Source organism: Leptinotarsa decemlineata, unplaced genomic scaffold (assembly GCF_025532065.1).
Source record: "Leptinotarsa decemlineata unplaced genomic scaffold, Ldec_3_MD MMD2_tig00004677_RagTag_RagTag, whole genome shotgun sequence".
Classification (NCBI taxonomy): Eukaryota; Metazoa; Arthropoda; class Insecta; order Coleoptera; family Chrysomelidae; genus Leptinotarsa; species Leptinotarsa decemlineata.
This window is the reverse complement of record NW_027412610.1, coordinates 507143-526930: the sequence shown is the minus strand read 5'-3', so window position 1 is coordinate 526930 and position 19788 is coordinate 507143. Positions and strand designations below refer to the sequence as shown.

At 32.2% G+C, this 19788-nt stretch overlaps 1 protein-coding gene and 1 long non-coding RNA gene across 2 annotated transcripts in view; one reads left to right on the top strand and one right to left on the bottom strand.

The window, feature by feature from the left end:
* The window catches only part of LOC111509285 (unconventional myosin-IXb), a 263644-nt gene that overhangs the window by 54277 nt on the left and 189579 nt on the right, over positions 1 to 19788 (top strand). The window contains 1 exon segment of the mRNA XM_074179210.1: positions 10862 to 11010. Coding sequence (XP_074035311.1) covers positions 10862 to 11010 — 149 coding nt within the window.
* Positions 9181 to 19788, bottom strand: part of LOC141484141 (uncharacterized) — a 29735-nt gene continuing 19127 nt past the window's right edge. The window contains exon 2 of the long non-coding RNA XR_012466499.1: positions 9181 to 9870. This is a non-coding gene — a long non-coding RNA (uncharacterized lncRNA). The remainder of the gene's footprint in view (positions 9871 to 19788) is intronic.

Genomic DNA, 19788 nt, shown 5'->3' with positions numbered 1-19788 from the left:
CTAAACAAGGGCACTGTATGTATTATAATTCAATTAAAATTTTATCAACCGAAAAAAACACTACCAAGAGGCTTTTCCTAGAAATGGTACATATAGCACACTCACAAAACTCCATGAATAAAAAAACCGACTTAAATCACTCCAGTGAAATTTACTCTTATTTAATTTGTATGGATAATCACAAAACGAGAAATCATCAAATCTCATCTAATGGTATTCGTCTCACAGATTGAATCTTCCATATACAATACATCATCATCCTTTTTCATTATTACTGTTTAATATAAAATCCATTAGGATAAGTTTTCTCAAAAATTGTTCCAGATATTGTTTAAATACAAAATTACTTGGTTTTAAAATGTAATGGAATCTAAACATGCAACAGCCAGACATTGCCCGAAAATCATTTCGCAACAATGTTAAGGTTTTATGCCACAGATCAAACAATTTTGTTGGTGTCGAATGTCAATTCGTTTTGAGCCCCGTTTATAAAATATTTATAAAAAATTTTATATACAAATGGAGATAAAAATTATTTGTTTTAGTTTATTAATGTGTTTTATTGACATAAAAATTATAATATAATGATAAATAAAGAAAAACATTTTTCCACATTATTGTGTTTTTTCTTTTTTGTTTACTTTGAAAAATGATTATAAACAAAGTATTAAAATTTTTTGAACTTTTATCATGCAATCTTCTATTGTTTGTATCTAAGAAGGGCTTCACGAAGCGAAAAAATTTTACGGTAATTATTCTTACTTTGAATGATAAAGGAAGTTTTAGAAAATTTTGTTAATTACCAATTGTCTAGATTATTGAAAAATTAACTTCAATGAAAAATTCCAACGGGAATCAGTTCTCTATGGTGTTTATATTATATCATAATTTTTTCAAATTTTTCTATTTACTTTAAGTACCTTAAAAAAATTATTTTCAAGTTACGTACTCGTACTCGCGTGGACGGCTATTTTCAGCGTTAAATTAAAATTATAAATAATGGAGATACCGTTTGGGAGTCGAAACTTTTCTTTAGTATATTTCCTTCTCTTCAAGTATCTTTTTTTTCAAAATTCAAAAATATTTATAATATTTTTTAAACAACAAAACCGAACAATGCTTTATAGGGTCTTCAATTGTTTATAACTTTCAGATTTTTTTATGATGTAATTTACTTTTTTTTTTTCGCAATGATCCAGACAATATTCCGGATCGAATGAGCCTAACCACTTGATTTTACTAAAAGTATGTCCATTTAACACGAATCTGAACTTATAGCCCAGACTATGTAGCAATAGTCTGTCAAATCCTCATTGATGAAAATTCATGTTCCTTCCAATTCCAACGGGAATCAGTTCTCTATGGTGTTTAGATTATATTATAATTTTTTCAAATTTTTCTACCCACTTTAAGTACCTTTAAAAAAATATTTTCAAGTTACGTACTCGCTTAGAGGCCGTGCGCGCAAACTAAAAATGGCGTGCGGACGGCTATTTTCAGCGTTAAATTAAAATTATAAATAATGGAGATACCGTTTGGGAGTCGAAACTTTTCTTTAGTATATTTCCTTCTCTTCAAGGATCTTTTTTTCAAAATTCAAAAATATTTATTATATTTATAATATTTTTTAAACAACAAAATCGAACACTGCTTTTTAGGGTCTTTATTTGTTTATAACTTTCAGATTTTTTATGAACTAATTTACTTTTTTTTTCACAATGATCCAGACAGTATTCCGGATCAAATGAGCCTAACCACTTGATTTTACTAAAAGTATGTACATTTAACACGAATCTAAACTTATAGCCCAGACTATGTAGCGATACTCTGTCAAATCCTCATTGATGAAAATTAATGTTCCGTCCAGATTAAATTTGGCTTTGTTCGCTAAAGGTTGGTGACAAAGTCTACAATTACTATCCTTGGTTTAGTAAGATCTGCGAAGATTTTGCCTACTCTGAATACTTTGTTCAGTTCGAATATAGTACATTTGATTTTCATTGTATCATTTATTGTATTTGAGATTTTGCCAATCAAATTCTCATCTACTTACTTATTAACTCCAATTAAGCGTAGGCTATTCATTTTAAATTTTTTATGATTGCGTTCTACTACTTCTAGATGAATGAATTTAGCATTCAAAGAGTTCAACGCCACATCTATTGTATCAAATCTGGCTGTCTTATTTTCCAATTTATTATCAATTTTGCTCAGTAAATTTGACGATATTTTGCTAAATTTTTTTTTCTGTCAATTATTCTTTATTGAAACAACAATAAAAATTAATTGGCGCTCCAGGGCGACTTCATTGATTCAGTGGTGCATTTGCTTTTTCAGCTGCAGGAAAACCCGGAAAAACCTGCAGCACCACATCATCTGATCACAACAAAAAAATATTTTTTGAATGTTTCCTACACTAAATTAGTCAATTTCTACTAATTTTGGGGTGATAAAAACGAAAATAACAATGAAAAATTTTTATTAGATCTGGTTTTTGAGATACACAGTACTTAATCTTAAAGAGTAGTTATACTATACGTGAAAAGTGAAAGTACATAAAACAATATTTTTATGTTTCTTTTAGAATATTTTAAGTACAAAATTAATAAAAAAAACATTATTCTTAGTGTTTTGACAAATAAAAGAAGTTTGTACCACCAAATTTCAATTAAGTCCATCCGATTCATTTTAAGATCGCTGTCGTTTAGCTTGTCTTTTATAAAACACTTCTGTAGCATCCCTACACACAGACCAGCAGTAGTCTGCAAGCATTGCTTCATTCCAACGGCCCTGATATCTCTGTTCCATTAAGGCAATGTCTTGATGGAATCTTTCTCCATGTTCGTCACTCACAGCTCCACAGTTTTGTGGGAAGAAATTAAGATGAGAGTGAAGAAAATGAATTTTTAAGGACATGTTGCATCCAAGTTGGTGGTAAGCTTGAAGAAGCTCTTTCCAATGCTGTGAAGTTATCATTTCTTTTGTTACCTAAAAACCCATGTACAACTCCCTTAAAGGCTTCCCAGGCTCTTTTTTCATTTCCTGTTAAAATCATGTCAAAAGCAGGATCATTTACGATTTCACGGATTTGAGGCCCAATAAAGATGCCTTCCTTGACTTTAGCATCACTCAACCTGGGAAACTTTGCTCTCAAGTACTTAAAAGCTTGTCCTTCCTGGTCCATGGCCTTCACAAAGTTTTTCATTAGTCCCAACTTAATATGTAATGGGGGAAGGAGAACATCCTTAGGATCTACAAGAGGCTCGTAAGCTACATTTTTCTCATTAGGGTTTAGGTCTCGTGTAGGCCAGTTCATTTTTTTATAGTGAGATTTTCTATCCCGACTGTCCCACTGACACAAAAAACAACAGTACTTGGTGAACCCTAATTGCATTCCTAGGAGTATAGCAATGACTTTCAGATCACCACAGATGTGCCACTTGTGTTGTTCATATTTGATTGATTGGAGAAGTGTTTTCATATTTATATACGTTTCCTTCATGTGAACTGCATGACCTATAGGAATAGAGGGTAGCTGATTTCCATTATGCAGAAGTACAGCTTTTAAGCTTAGTTTTGAAGAGTCTATAAACAGTCTCCATTCAGATGGAGTGTGATCCAAATTCAAGCAGTCCATCAAACCATTACATTAGAACAAACTACGAGGTTTTCTTTTTTCTCAAAAAAAGGAAGCAAATCTTTTTGACGCTGTCTGTACTGAGATATTTTCACATCATGTTTTAGAAGATTCCACTGTTGTAGTCTTGACCCTAACAGCTCAGCCTTTTCCTTAGACAAGCGAAGATCTCTTATAAGGTCACTCAACTCTGCTTAACTAATTCTGTGCGGATCACTAGACCTATCGCTTACCTCAAAATCAGGGCCATAGGATGTAGAAGGATGGGTTGCTCCTTCTAAACAGTCTTCATCACCTTCCTCTAAAATTTCATAGTTTTGGGGTGGAGAAGGGACTGGCAAATTGTCTGAGTGTGGTACAGGCCGAAGAGCAGATGGGAGATTAGGGTATTTAACCGTTCCTCTTTTCTTCATAGATAAACCTTGCTTAATGGGAGGAGTTAAGCAGAAATAACAGTCGTCTGTATGATTGGTAGGCTCACGCCAAACCATAGGTACTGCAAAAGCCATTGCCCGGTTTTTATTTTTCAGCCACTCTCGCAATATGACGGAACAAGAATTACAACATATATGAGGAGCCCATGATTTATCTTGGTCCCCAACTTTCACACCAAAATAATGTTCATAGGCTGTCTTAACGATAGGTGTCATTTTACGTTTCTGAGCCTTAAATGTTATATCACCACATATATAGCAAAAGCTATCGACAGAATTCACACACTTTCGAGGCATTTCAGATCAGCACTTAAATTAATTTAAAAATCAACTTCACACGATAATTTCAATAGCAACCACGTGCGTACAATTGACAAACTCACATAGGTTATGTTTACTACTTAAGAACAGCTGATGAGAGGGGTGTTATGTAAACAAACATGTGTACCAACTGTTGGTGATGAAATATTTCATTTGTTGAAAACTCAATATACATATATATATAATATAATGATACTATATCTTGAAAACAAGAGCTAATATATAATTTTTATGGTCACTTTCGGTTTTAACACGTGGAAATACATTAAAATCATCTAATTTCAACCCCGAAACAAAAAATTTGTTGTGTTGTGAATTAGATATTCTATGTGAGCTTCATCAACTTGACTGCGTGTTGGTGGCATTTTAGTTCTTGGAGATATGACAACAGTATCAGAATAATTCAAACTAATTAATCAAATGCCTTACTATTGTAGTTACCAAACTGTACTTTTCACCAACACTCGATTGAACACCAACACATTTGAATTAACGAAAATTATAGAGCGAGAGCTCACTGCTGTGCGATGTTCACTCTAGGATGGTCATAGCAGAAGGGAGAAAATGTTATAATAAAATATGTGAATGGAGTACCTAAAATCACCGAAGCAGCTGCAAAAAAGTAAAACCCAATCACTTATCTGTGTATTTTAAAAATAAAATGTCAGCGGTATGAGAACAAAACTATTAAAATTTCAACAAACTGTTATGTATTCAAACTATGATATTATAATTTTAGTAGAAGCATGGCTTAATGATGACTTTTCGGAAAGTGAATTAGGAATAAAAGGTTTCAACATATACAGATTTGATATAGAGAACAAAGAAATAGTGATAAAAAAGAGGAGGAGGAATATTAATAACCACCAAGGAACCTTTATTAACAGAGTTGATCAAAATCCCTCCTAGTAATGTAGAACATCTATACAGGGTGTTTCAAATTCGATCCTCACCATTGGGATCTCGAAAACTATGAGAGATACGAAGACAATATGCCCTTGAGAAAGTTCTGAAATTCCAAATATATCCGGACATATCTGGGAAAAAAAAAGAAATTTCTGAAAATGTTTTTTTTCTGGCTCTATCTTTCGAAGGATTCGAAAATAAATTCCACTTCCACTTAGCCACTTTTTCCCTGCTGCATAATGGTTTTTTCAGACTTGATATCAGACGTTTCGTCTTCCGGCCATCTTCATCAATTTTATTTTTTGTAATGGGCGCTACATTGGATTCTTTGTTTTGAATAGAACCAGATTTTACCTTTTCAATGATGTATCATAAGTTATCATTCTTTTTCGGAGATATTGAAATTGGAGATATTGAAAAATATTAATTCCTAGCGTTATAGGTTTTGAGTTTGTTGTTTCTAAATTTAACTTTCAATTTGTTACACTCAATGACATTTTGTTATTGGACAAGTCATTGAATTTTTGTCGAAAAATGGCTTTCACGAATGAAGAAAAAAGAGATATGATATAAATGTGTCACAAATACGATAGAAACAGTGTGAGGACATCGGAAACTTGTATCCCGAAAGACAAAAACCACATCGAACTATGTTCAAGTTATTTGACGAAAATCTCACCGAGTTTGATTCGTTTGCAAAGCCAATGAAAAAATACGGAGACAGAATCAACAATCAAAATTTGATAAATGAGGTGTTTAAGAGGTAACTTTGAACAAATAACAATAATTAACTAAAATGTAACGACAGAAATAAATCACAGCAAATGCTCAAAATGCTGGCCTTGTTCATGATAACACAACTGTGCCCTTGAAGTCTGGAGACCTTGCTGGCCACCTCACCGGTTCATTATTCCCTATCCATTTCTCACCAAAAATATCAGTCAGGTAATTAGATAATCGTCGGCGTCGGGTAGTGTGCGGTGGAGCACCATCATGTTGAAACCAGATGTTGTTATAGTTAGCCAAAGGTAGATCATCCAAATAGTCTTAGAAAATCGACATTAAAAACAGGTGATAGGTTTCTCCATTCAGAATTCCGTCAAATAAATGAGGACCCAAAATTCTATCTTTGTAAATTCCTGCCTACACGTTAATACTAAATCGCACTTAAGGTCGAATTTCTCGGTACTGCCTGGGGTTGTTTATGCACCAAATGTATTGGTTATTTCTGTTGAATATCCCACAATTCATAAAAGTGTTTTCATCTGTCCAAATTATATTTTCCAGGATAACAGGAAAATTAGGTCTTCTTATTTGCCAATTATAAAATTTTAACCGCCTTTCGGGATCACCTGAATGCAATTTTTTTGTAACATTTTAAACAGCTTTTTTTGAGATGTCTCCCCAAGCACTTGTATGACAAATGCTCATTTCGCAGGAAATTCGACGTGTAGATTTCCCGGGTTCATGTTTATCTGCAAATTATTAATTTTTATCGAAAAGGATATCGAGGTGTTTCCGAGTATATCCGGATATCTCCGGATATACTCGGAAACACCTCGAAACGAATTTGAAACACTCTGTATATTAAATTATTAATAGAGGCTTCAACAATTGTTATCGGAGGTGTATATATATTCCTCTTTCTTCTGTAGTAGATAATTATATGGAACATAATGCTACCGTTGATTATATTTAAAAAAAATACTCTACGGCAAGATCATACTTCGGTCTGAAAGTTGATTGTCCAGAAAAATCACCTGCACTAGCTTTATTACATGATTTTTGGATAAAAATGGTTCCTTAATTTTAATATTTAGTCGCAAAATACGATTGTTAATAAATAAACGCATTTTTATCAACAAATAATTTTTTTAAGAAATCGTTTCTTCTCAAAAAATCATAATTTCCATCAATAAGTATATTACAAAAAAAATCTTACTTCTAGAGCACTAAAAATGTTAGGTTTCACTCTTAGATCTGCGGAGGAATTATCTCTCTCTTCCTTAAAAATCATATATTGCTCAATTGTTAGATCAAAACAACTCCAAAATTTGGTGCCCTTCATATGATGTGGATATTGATATGCTTGAAAGTATTCAAAACAAGTTTTTAAGGTACTCTGCATACAAACTGTGATATCATATTGGTGAATATAAGTATGAATCTATATTGGACATTCTCAACTTGGAATACTCTGGCTCATAGAAGATTAGAATCAGATATTGAACTAATTCACATAATAATAAATTAATTCCCAGAACTTGTTGAACATATAACTTTAAATCGCTGCTGCTACACATAATCGTTTAAATCGTTTAAGTGTAGTTTGTGAAAATATAACTTTAAATGTGAATTCAAAGAGAACAAAAGATACAGACATTTTCAAAGTACCCTTTCATCATACTAACTATGACCTGAATGAGTCCATAGGTAGAATTTTGAGACTTGCTAATACCTACAATGTGGATTTAAAACTTTTCAATTCTTCTCTGGAATCATTAAAAAAGAGTGAAAATATTGTGATTGATTAGCTCGTTTTTGCCTTTCTTATTTTTTTTTAAATAATTTCCTTACATCTAGCTGATATAGTACATACGTGTGATTTTTTAAATTATTTTTAAAAAATAGGCAAAGCCGTAAATAAATAAATAAAATATATCTTTTCAGGGACCAATTTACATTAACAATTTCAGAAGAAAAGCTAGCACTGTCATTTGTTTATTTTTACAAAGCTCTGTTCACTAGGATGTTGATGACAGTTCGTTTCTGTTTTGGATCCAACCATCATTCAACTAACAACTGTGTTACAAGCGAACGGCTATGACAGAAAAGACGTAATACGCGCTACGCGTCTAAGAGAGAAGCGTGAAGATCAACCCCAAGGCACTGTCTATCCGCCATACATAGAAGGTGACACTGACCGAGTCGGGAAAATTCTGAAGAAGAAGAAAATTAACAGAGTATCTCAGATCAGCAAAAGACAGATGAATCCCACTCAAATCATTTTAAGTTTACAGGATTCCATGTAACTGTGTTAAACTCTATATCGGTCAGACGAAAAGAAGCATTGGTACCCACCTAGTCGAGCACAAGCGGAGTTGCCGATTGGGATACACCGAGAAGTCTGCAGTCGCTGAACATGCACTGTCCGACGGGGAACACAAGATCCTGTTTGAAAATACCGAGAGGCCAGCAACGTCAAATCATTATTCAATAAGAATGTATTTAGAAGCCACAGAAATACACAAGAGAACTTCAACAGAAAGATCTGGTACACAGCATTGAAAAGCACCGAAACGAAGCTAAGTCATCCAAATCGCGCGGGAAGTACGCGCGAACCCGCCATTAGTGAAAGTGCGCGGAAAATCAGCACTATAAATGACACGGCAGAAATGAGAGTCAAGAAGAGTACTTCGACCACGCTACTGAAGATGACAGACGCAGTTGCAGTTAAAACGTTTGGAGATTATAACCAAACGGCAAAACCCGGAAGCCAATCAAAATATTGACGCCAGCAGTGAAAGCCTACATTCCTATATAGGTTATAAAATACTTTTTAAGCAAGTCACTTCTTCAATAGAACACAGAAAACATAATCCTTCAATGAAAACTCTTCATCAGTCTTGCTTGAGGAAGCTTGAATTGTATTAAATCCTGAAAGCAGGATCATATGATGTTGAATATTAAACGAACGACATTGTTGTAACTAGCTGACCCGGCAAACGTTGTTTTGTCATATAATTTATTTTAGAGAATATTTTTCTAGAAAAAATAGCTTACCTATTGTAAGTGTATAAGGATATGGTATATAAGATATAAGTGAAGCATTATGAGCGCTGTGAACGGTGACGAAATATATAAATTACAGAACATCAAATATTAATTTTTTTTAATTTATTAAAATTGTTTTTTTTTTTAAATTAAATACATATCTCTAATTATGACAATATTACTAAAAAATAATATCAATCCCTTAATACAATAGAGTGTACAATATTTTTTAACTGCTATACAGTACAATTTTTTGAAATATTATATACTATGTCACCCCTTTTTTGCTTGAAAGATTATAGTTTCAAGGGGTTTGACGAACGTTGCCTTATGAATACTGCACCAACCCCTTCATTTTACATCTATTTTGGCACCATAACAGTGCATGACCCAATCGCTCTGTTTGTATGATGTTCTTGGTGAAATAAAATATTGCATCCAGAAACGAAGTAACCAAAGTGGACTGTTTGAGAAAACTGAATCTTCGATAACACCCAAATGTGTCAAGTAGTGGCATTTAAAAGATGATGAAGCATTTGCTACGAGAAATGCATAGACATCTGTTTCAAACAACTTGACCATTCTCGACGAAATGGATAAAGCTTGCTCTATAGGAGTCAATCACAGGTTTTTTGTTTCAGGTAGAAGATCTTGTGCTTGTAATGTTCAAGTTCAAACTAATGTCGCCGCCATAGCTATTGCATGTCATCCGAGCAAGGTGGTATTGTGAATATGAATGAAATTAAATTCAATATGAAGTTGTTTTCAAAATTATTGTTTTTCTACCATGTTGAACACCTGGAAGCATAGATCATATACAGTATGAACCATACAAAATAGAAGCATCTTTATAAACCAAATAGTTTCCAATTTAGAGAAGTCTACTATATAATACACCAGAGTTCACGAATGAATTCATTTTCAGGGCCTACTTTTGAAATATTTTTCAATGACAAAAAACAGGATTCTTTGTGAAAAAGTTTGACCACACCAATGGATTCACGAATTTTTGAAATGGTTTATGTCGATATTACGTCTACAAACTTTCGTCAATAAGAAATTTTTACGGAATAAAATTTGAAAAATGTACTGGATTCGGCACATTTGTCCAGAATTTCATAGAAATCTATTCATAATTAAAAAAGTTATAAGTGAAAGAAGTTTGAAAAATATATTGGAATTGCGTACAATCGTTTCATTAAAACAACTTAAATTTATAATGGTAGGCATTTGAGTTGTCGAATTCAGACTACATTCATGAAAAGAACAAGAAGGTTGTGACTTACAGTTTATCCTCTATTTGTACGTGGATTGATTGAATGAAGTATAATTTTGTGATTAACCTTTAGCAAACCGAGTTTATACTTCAATGATATATAATGGCTCAATTATTTTCAGTTCAACAGTAAATCGAGGTTATACCTATAAGTATTTTTGGGGATAATTACCGAATACATTTCAAAAACTACACCTCACGATTTGATCTCCACAAACTTTATTTGAAAAATATATCACATGTTTCGCTAACACAGTAGTGTTAGTGATTTATGGGTATTCAAATCACTTGATAAAGCTACTGTGTTAGCGAAACATGTTGTGATATATTTTTCAAATAAAGTTTGTGGAGATCAAATCGTGAGGTGTAGTTTTTGAAATTACTATGGATCTTCATCAAGTAACGGCCGAATCAATCAGAAAATTACCGAAGAATTAATAGAATCCATCATTTTATATTATCTGTACTTACAGAGATAGTAATGTGAATTAACTTGATTTATTTGTGTTTTAGTCGCTTTGGAAAATTCATTCAAGTCAACTACAAAGAAAATGGAATGGTACACGGAGCCGTTGTTCAGAAATATCTTTTAGAAAAATCCAGAATATGCTCTCAGGGTCGCCATGAACGAAACTATCATGTGTTCTACTACTTACTGGAAGGTAAGTGATGTTTTCGAACTAGTACATTTTTCATGAGGAATTTTAATCTTCCTCTTGAAGACGATCACTTGGTGATCGAAACACGTGTCGAGGTGTTCAAATAACGGTTTGGTGTTGGGATAAAACTCCAGTAATATTCATTATTACATCAAAGATTCTAAACAGTGCATTACAAACAGTAAATTTTTAATAGAAATATTGGGTAATACAATGTAATTTTCACTTCAGATTGAATATTTCATTGTCACTTTCAAATTATTTTAACTCTACTTTATAATCTTCGCATATGAATATATTGGTAATTTCAGTACTGATCCAAAACAAGCACCAGACCTGCAGTATTCTTCTCGACGCGCGTTTCACCAGACAAGTTTTCAGGAGATGAAGAAATCTTCTGGTTCAGGAAAAATGTTTGTCTTGGATTTATTCTACATCAGTGATTCCAATTATAACTTTCACTAAATACTGATATTGAAAATAATCTCTGAAATTTCAACAGACTTGGTGGGCACTACTATATTTTCCACAATATTTCATCACATGTTATTTTACTTGTAAATGTTTTCGAAAATTTCAGTACATGAAAATTTTACAATATGGCAACTCCTATCAAATCGAAATAATAGAAAAAGCTATGCTTATTGAAAAATTACAAGCTGTTGATATTACAACAAAATAGGCCAGAGACGATGCAGATTTCTTACCATTGGATCAAATCATGAAAAAACTGAAATTATAATAGGAGAAGATATAGATTTAATTGTTATTTTAATTGGATGTACCCTATCTCATCAACAAGAATTTTTCTGTGAAAAAGTTGGCAAAGGAATTAAAAACTGAAATACACTCTTCCAAAAGTTTTGATGAATATCATCGTCCTAAAAAACACATTTTGTTTCTGCACGCAGTAAGTGGCTGTGACATGACTTCTACGCTCTTTAAAAAAAGAAAAAAAAACTTTTTTAAGAACACTCGAGAAACTTCCGAATTTGGATCAACTTGCTGCAGCATGTGAAGAAGAAAAATGCCGGCTCAAACAGTATTTAAAATGGAGTGCAAAGTGCAGGTTAACAAAACTTAACAAACTTGTGCATCTGTGCAATTATCAAATCTTCCACCAACGAGTGCAGCAGCTCACCGACATTTCAACCGTGTTTGTTGTCAAGTTCAGTCTTAGGGCACGATTTAAAACCTCAGGATTGGTGTGATGAATCCCTGGAACCAATTACGACAATTTTGCCACCAGCTCCAGAGAAAATTTGAAATTTTACTGCGAGCGGAAGACGATGATGACGAAGAAGAAAATTGAAATTCAATGTTGTAGTCTTATTATCCTTTTTTTTTTATTTTAACGTTCATAAATGGAATGGTGTTTTTTATTAAAAACATTAACCAAAAATTATTTTTTTTTCAGTCAGAAAGTAATAAGTATAAATTAAATTAGAATTGAAATGTCATTAAAGTATTTCCCTTAATAACTTTTTATTTATACGATTAAGTAAGTGTTATCAAGTCAATAGATAAATATTACTGGAGTTTTTTCCCAACACCAAATCGTTATTTTTAACACCTCGACACGTGTTTCGATCACCAAGTGATCATCTTCAAAGAGGAAGATTAAAACACCTCGTGTCAAGGTGTTAAAAATAACGATTTGGTGTTGGGAAAAAACTCCAGTAATATTCATTACTACACCAAAGGTTCCAAACAGTGCATCATAAGTAAATCAATAGATACTCAACTAATGAAAAAAATTATTAAATATAAGGTAATAGTTTAAAAAATGCAAATTATTTGGAATTATATATTAATCAATAATTTATAGACCTTATACGCCGTGTTTTTAATCTGGACTACCGGTTGACCTCGAATGATACTCTTCTCTAAATAGTTAAACACTGCTCTTAGCCCTCTATCTCGAAAATGGTTCAAAATATAAAAAAATCTAACGGAAGTTGTAGAGAATTCAATCCTCTACAATATTTATAGTGAATACAAAGAACATAAAACCCATAGGAAAGTAGATATTTGCATAAAAATTGATTTTCTTTGAACCTACATATGGGTAGTTCATTAATCATTTTTCGGAACTGGTCGACCTTCTGACATTTCAGGAAAGAAAATTGTTTGGCAGTAACATCCGGATGTTTCTAACGCTTACCATGACGCTACGAACCCCATTAATGTAGGGATACCTCGGTTTTAAGTTATAGAAGGTGAAAAATATATTGCCGTTGACATGCATGATGCAACCGTAAAGGGAGTACTTGCCACTGTGGTGCATTTGTCGCTGACAACGCCGTATTTTATTCCTTGCCTAGGTTGGCCTGTGTAAAACTACCAACTGTATATATATATATATATATATATATATATATATATATATATATATATATATATATATATATATATATATTTTTCTATCTATTTTTAATGTTGAAACTGAATGAAGTTATACCTAAGTAAAAAAAAAAATGAAAAAAATGAACAGTACCAACTTGAAGGTCTAATCATATCAAAATATACTTTACCAGGCAGTTGGTTTGTAACATACCTATAATCATGTCTTGCATAAATTGTGTACTGTCGAACATACTGTTCATTTTGCAACAACCTTTGATGATATAATCTTTCTTATAATGCCTATGGCCACTTTGGTTCTTATAAATATCATGTATTAACTCAATTTTTGGCCCACTCAGGTGGTTATCGAACTGTTTGGCTTCAAGAAACGCCCAAAAGCGATGGAGGGGATTTTCAGTAAACTTTCAACAAAAGTGCACCACTGACCTGAATAAGGAATGTAAGGGTAGGGAGAAAATCGGGATGATGCATCTGTATGTAAGGGGCCTCAAGTGCAAGGTTGAAGTCATACTAATGGAGCAATGTCCAGGTATTTTTTATGTACCACAGCACTGGTGCAAAGATAGTGAAGTAGATCAAATCAATTTGGACAGTTATATGCATGTGTGCAGCTATTGTCGAAAGGATAATCGAGGTGGTGGAACAGCCATATATGTTAGTCGAGGATATCAATTAAATGAGGCTTTGTGCCTACAAAACCAAGTTGAAAAACATATAGAATATACTACTTCTGAATTCAATCTTTTTAACTCTGTATGTATTCTACTTTGTTTTAACAGGTCACTAACTGGTAGTAATGTACTTTCGACTGGAACTTGAGGAACTTAAAAATATCATTTTCTTCAATAAGTTTAGAAGTTCATTCATTTCTTACATAAACGCTATTCGTTTAACTGCTGGCTAAGTTGAAATTTACCACGAAAGTTTTTAATAAAAATAAATATGTGAATGCTGCTTATCATGAATATTTTTTTTAAACTATTCTTGATTTCATGTAATGTTTAACTGTAACTTTGTCGATGATAAAACATTAATGTATTTCAATATTTAATTTGAAAATTTAAACATTGTTAAAATCAGTACCTACCTTTTTTATGGTAAATGAGAATTCACTTTTTGAAAGTTTGACTTTTGCTACGTCCTCTGTGATCGTAGTGCAATAAAAAAAACTTATAAATATTATTAAACCTCTTCTGCCTCAAAGATGAGTATTTTTCAATAGTTCACACCAGACAAACAACAGAAGTATTCAAATCTTTTTGGCATATCTCTCCTAGCAAAGACTTAAACTGCCAAACTGCACAATCCCAAATTATTTTCAACTTCTATAGATGATCAGTATCATAATCATGTATAGAGATGCAAATCCATATATCTAATTATGATGTATGTAAATATTCTATATATTTGATATATTCTTATTCAAGCTATCTATCCATAATAATTATAGAATTTTCACTATGGACTTTTACTAGTCCAACTGATTAAGCTACGGTCTAGCTAAATGTATCTTAAATGAAATTTATATTGAAAATTCTATAATTATTATCATGTATAGTGTTATTATTTTCATCAAGTAATGGGCGAGTCATAATTTAAGCTAATTAGTTACATTTCTAGTATACACATTGTTTGTATTTAAGGAGTTTTTTTAACAACCAGAGTTCATACCGCCACCATCTGGAAATTATTTAAACAGATCAAGAGTAACTGCAGCTTGTCAAAATTAGGAAGAGACTTGAGAATTCTATCTCTCTCTTTCTCTCCCTCTCTCTCTAACACACAGTCTTCTAATGAACGCTCATCTTAAGGGAGGTCCTAAGCCTCTACCTTCATAAAACCTGTTCATAATTACCATCCTTGCCAACTCGACACATTTGACAAACTTTTCGTAACTTTGGCAAATGAGCTATTAGACTTTTTAATAATAGAGTGTAAGAGAAGTGATTTGTTTCAAATTTCTTGAGAGGATTCTAATAAAGTATGGAATGGAAGCTAATATATTCAATGTGAGCCTCCTATTATAGATTTGGATCAATATTTACTCTTTACATGTTACAATCATTTCAAATTCTAATTTTTATGTACCAAAAATTATATCATCGAAAATAATTGCCAAATTTTGTTTACTCGTTGCATGTGTTGAAAAAAGTTTGTTCGAAATGTGTTTTTCAGTTAACAGGTGTAGTTCTCGTACGACCGATAACCCTTGAAACTTGTGCGAAATCGTACCTACATAAAGGTATGATTCCTAGCATGTGAATCAATATAATAATAATAATCACAAATGTTTTTATTATTTATCATTTCTACAAATTATAAATGTTGTAGCAGAGGACATAATATAAGATAATAATTACATGAGATAATACATAAAATGATCATGGTAAATGAATAAATGGAAATCCGGTTCAGATAACGGGTGTGCTCAATTTCTGTTCTTTCACTAGTTCTAAGAAAGTTGTGAATAATAATTCAGGTAAATGATTTTCAACACATATTTCAAATAAGGAGAAATAAAACAGAAGAATAGTAGAAAATAGTCAAAAGATGAAAGGGAAAGTTAGGTCAAGAGAAAGGTAATATAATAGAGAGTGTTTCAGGTGTTAAGTTAGATTTACTGAATGCTCATCGAATACTCTAATTTATAACTAAATACTTTTCTGGGTGAATTCAAAAGTTAACTATCAAGTTTATAGATATTATTGATGCATGATGCGACATTGTAGGAGAAAGAACGGCAGTATTTTTCTTTGGAATGTTTTTGTATTGTAAGAATTGTTTGTCAACGAATGTTCAGATTGTGTAGGTCAGTTCTGAAATAGGGAGGTGTACCCGACGTGAATATATTGTAGAACATGTAAGCCATATGATGTCGTCTGTTGTACATAGTGAGCCATTTAAGTTGCATCTTCATCGCATTATTTAAAATGTGATAGTACTAGAGAATCACTCAGCATATGTTTAGTATCAACTGAATAATACTGCCTCTGGGAGTAGATTACTTTCAAAGAAGAAACATATTTTTTTAGTTTATTAGTAACATGTTCTCTGCAACGTAGAGATGTATTGATTGACAATCCTAAACTTATATGAGATGATTCAATATGTATTTTTGCATAACCGATTAATAAATTTACATGATTTTTCAAAAAGTTTCATACATTTGTATTACTAATTATCAAAGCCACTGATTTTTTAAGTTAACCAAATTCTATTCTTAAACAATAAATATATTATCAATTATTTTTGAACAAATTTGAACACACTAATTGAACGAAGGTCACCGAACTCCACTGGGTGGTTTAATTCAGGTAAAGGGATATTTTTTTAGATTTCAATGATTGGGAAATTAATTTGTTATCAAACATTGATTTATTATTTGAGTAATGATTGACACAATAAATGAATGATATTTATATTCAATCCATCCTTACCAAATGCTTCCGATTTTATATTCTGTATTATATCTTGAACACTACTTTCAGAAATTACAATAAAACAAAATAGTATTTTAATTCACTGTTGGGGAAAACCTCTAATACACAAAGGACCCCGCACTAATCTTACGGAAAACCGGTTTTGGTGAAAATCGCTGAAATTTCAATATGATATATCCTATGCCATCCTGAACATAAGTTACCATTGCACCAACTCTCTGAAAGCCGGTGTTTGGATTCTACAGGGGGTCAAAGTTTGATATTTTGACGATTTTTCAAAAAATCCGGAATTTCATTTTCATCCTAAATAATGTCTGATTTGATTCTATTACGAATGTTTGGAATAAAAATAGACTAGAGAAAAGTGTTTGCATATAATTCAGCGTTCATATAAAAGTATTTGTTTCAAAAGTATTTTTTAGTGTTCGACCGAAACTGGTTTTTACGACCGAAAGTTACGCTCCTGAGTCCTACCCTGAATCCAACAGTTATTCCGGGATGTATTTATGCTGACTTGCTTTCTACCGATACTTTTTATGCTGAATTGCTTTCTGCCGAGAAATATTTGTTATGATAACTTGCGTTTTTATCATGAATACTCTTTCATACTGCATAGACATGTGGTTTGAATTGTATTATACATATAAGCTAGACATTATTTTACTCATTCCAGTTTTGTCACTTGTAACCTGCATTTACAATTTTTATTAAAGCATTGAGAAAAGTGAATCTTATAGTGTGTGAAACGTAAAAGTTGTGAAAGAGTTATTCAATATAAAATTGGTTTCAAAATACTAGAATGCCTTACGAACCACACCACTGCTGAGGCATAAACGTAACTGGCGCAGTCGGCGACGGATTTTGGAAAACCTAAATTCGAAAACCACCATCAGGGAAAATTCCAGAAGGCGAGTTAACATAGTATTGGAAAATTCCGAAAAAGTAGGAAGCCCAAAAGTGTTTCAACAAACCTCCTGCGAGTTTTCAAAAAAGACTTTAGTTTCTACAAATGTGGACAGCATTCCATTCATCTTGCAGAGACGGGGTGAAAATCTGAATATCCAGCAACAAAGGAACGAATCAGAGGACCACTAACAACCATTCAAACGGCAAGCCCAAGATTGGTTTAGGATTAAGAAAAAAACAAAAAAACCAGATCCAGAACAGATCAACGTAGAATTAAGGACCAACCAAGAAAACTTAGGCGTAAGTCTCTTATTTCCACTATTTTCTTTCCCACAAATCCTAATTTCCTTCCTACACTGAGAAAAAATTATTTTCTTGTGAATATTTTTATTATTTTTTTTGTTTATGTTTGACACAATTAGAAATATTTCACAAATAAACCATGAACTACAAGAACAAAGAGGTGCCATTTTCAGACAACAAAACAATAACATAATCGTTCAGAGTGAAGAAAATTTGAATCTTGACTCAAAGTTTCTCAAATTTGAACTTGAATAATACAGAATCAACCATGTCATTTGATACTAGTTACCAACAGCTAAGACCTTTTTTTGGATATAATACCGAATTTTTCTGGTGACCCTTGCGAATTAAATAATTTTTGTGCTGCTTGTGATGAGACTTTTATACAATATGAAACACAACCTGAATTCATATTGACATTGGTATCGAGTAGAAATGAACTCACTACGTGGACAGAAATTAGAAATTTATTGAGAATTTCATTTTCGGATCAAAGATCTTTTACTTGTCTTTTACAAGAACTTCATTCCTTGAAACCAAATCCAAAGGAAAGCCCATATAATTTTGGTGTTAGGTGCCAATATTTTAGAAGTTTAATTTTTTCATCTATTAACAACGATGGTACTCTTACAGCGGGTTGAAAAATTGCTCAAATAGGAAATATAGAAAAATTAATTCTGATAACATTTTTGAAATAATTACCTTCCATGATTCAGACAGCAGTAAGATTGAAAAACCCAAACACTTTGGAAGTAGCTATGAACTATGTAATTGAAGAAGAAAATTTTTTGTGCTTAGTAAATGACGGAAAAAGAAATCAGTTTCAACTCCCTCAACCAAATTTCAAAACACCATTGCTAGTTCAACAACAACACCACCATATACCACAAAATAATTTTAAGAACCAACAAGGGAATTCAAATTTCACAAATGCAAATTTCTCTAATCAGAATCTTAGTTTTCCTAGCCAACCAATTCAAATTCAAACACGACAAAGTCCTCAAAGATTTATTAGCAATCAACAAGTTTTTGGAAAACCAAGTAGTAATACGAATGTTTTGGAAACCCAAAAATCAATCACCTCAACAAAAATCAACTCTTATGTCTACAGTAACTAGAAATACAGTAATAAGAAATGTAAATATCCCCCATTACTCACAACAAAGGCACCATCTTTCATTTCTGAAGAAATTCATCAAATAAATGAACGTCAGTATGAAGATGAAACTAATTTTGAATCTACATATGAACAAATAGGCCCATTGAATCTCGTTAGTGAAAATTATCGCTATATATTTGAAGATTCACAAAGCAATAAAGAACAATCTAATGAAAACATTCTTGAAGACCTTGATCATAATCTCGAAAATTTCAATCAAAATTTGTCTGCACTAGCCTATGGAAGGGAGAATACTTAGAATTGTATAGCACAGATCAAAAAAAAATAACCTTTCATCACAATTTCAATTCCAAATTTTCGACCACTCAAAATTCTTCTAGACTCTGGAAGTCACATTTCACTTTTGAATCCGGCTTTGGCAAAAAAACATTTTCCTCAATATATTTATAATAAACCAAATATAATAAAAACGTGGACAACAAACCTCTAAATTTGAAGCACATATACCAGCTTTTCCAGAATTTAAGTCTGACATAAAAATTATTTTTAGTCTTTTTGATTTTCATCAATTTTTTGATGGACTGTTGAGTTTTAAAGATGTTAAGAACATGGGATTCAATTGGAATATTCAAGAAGGTTATTTGT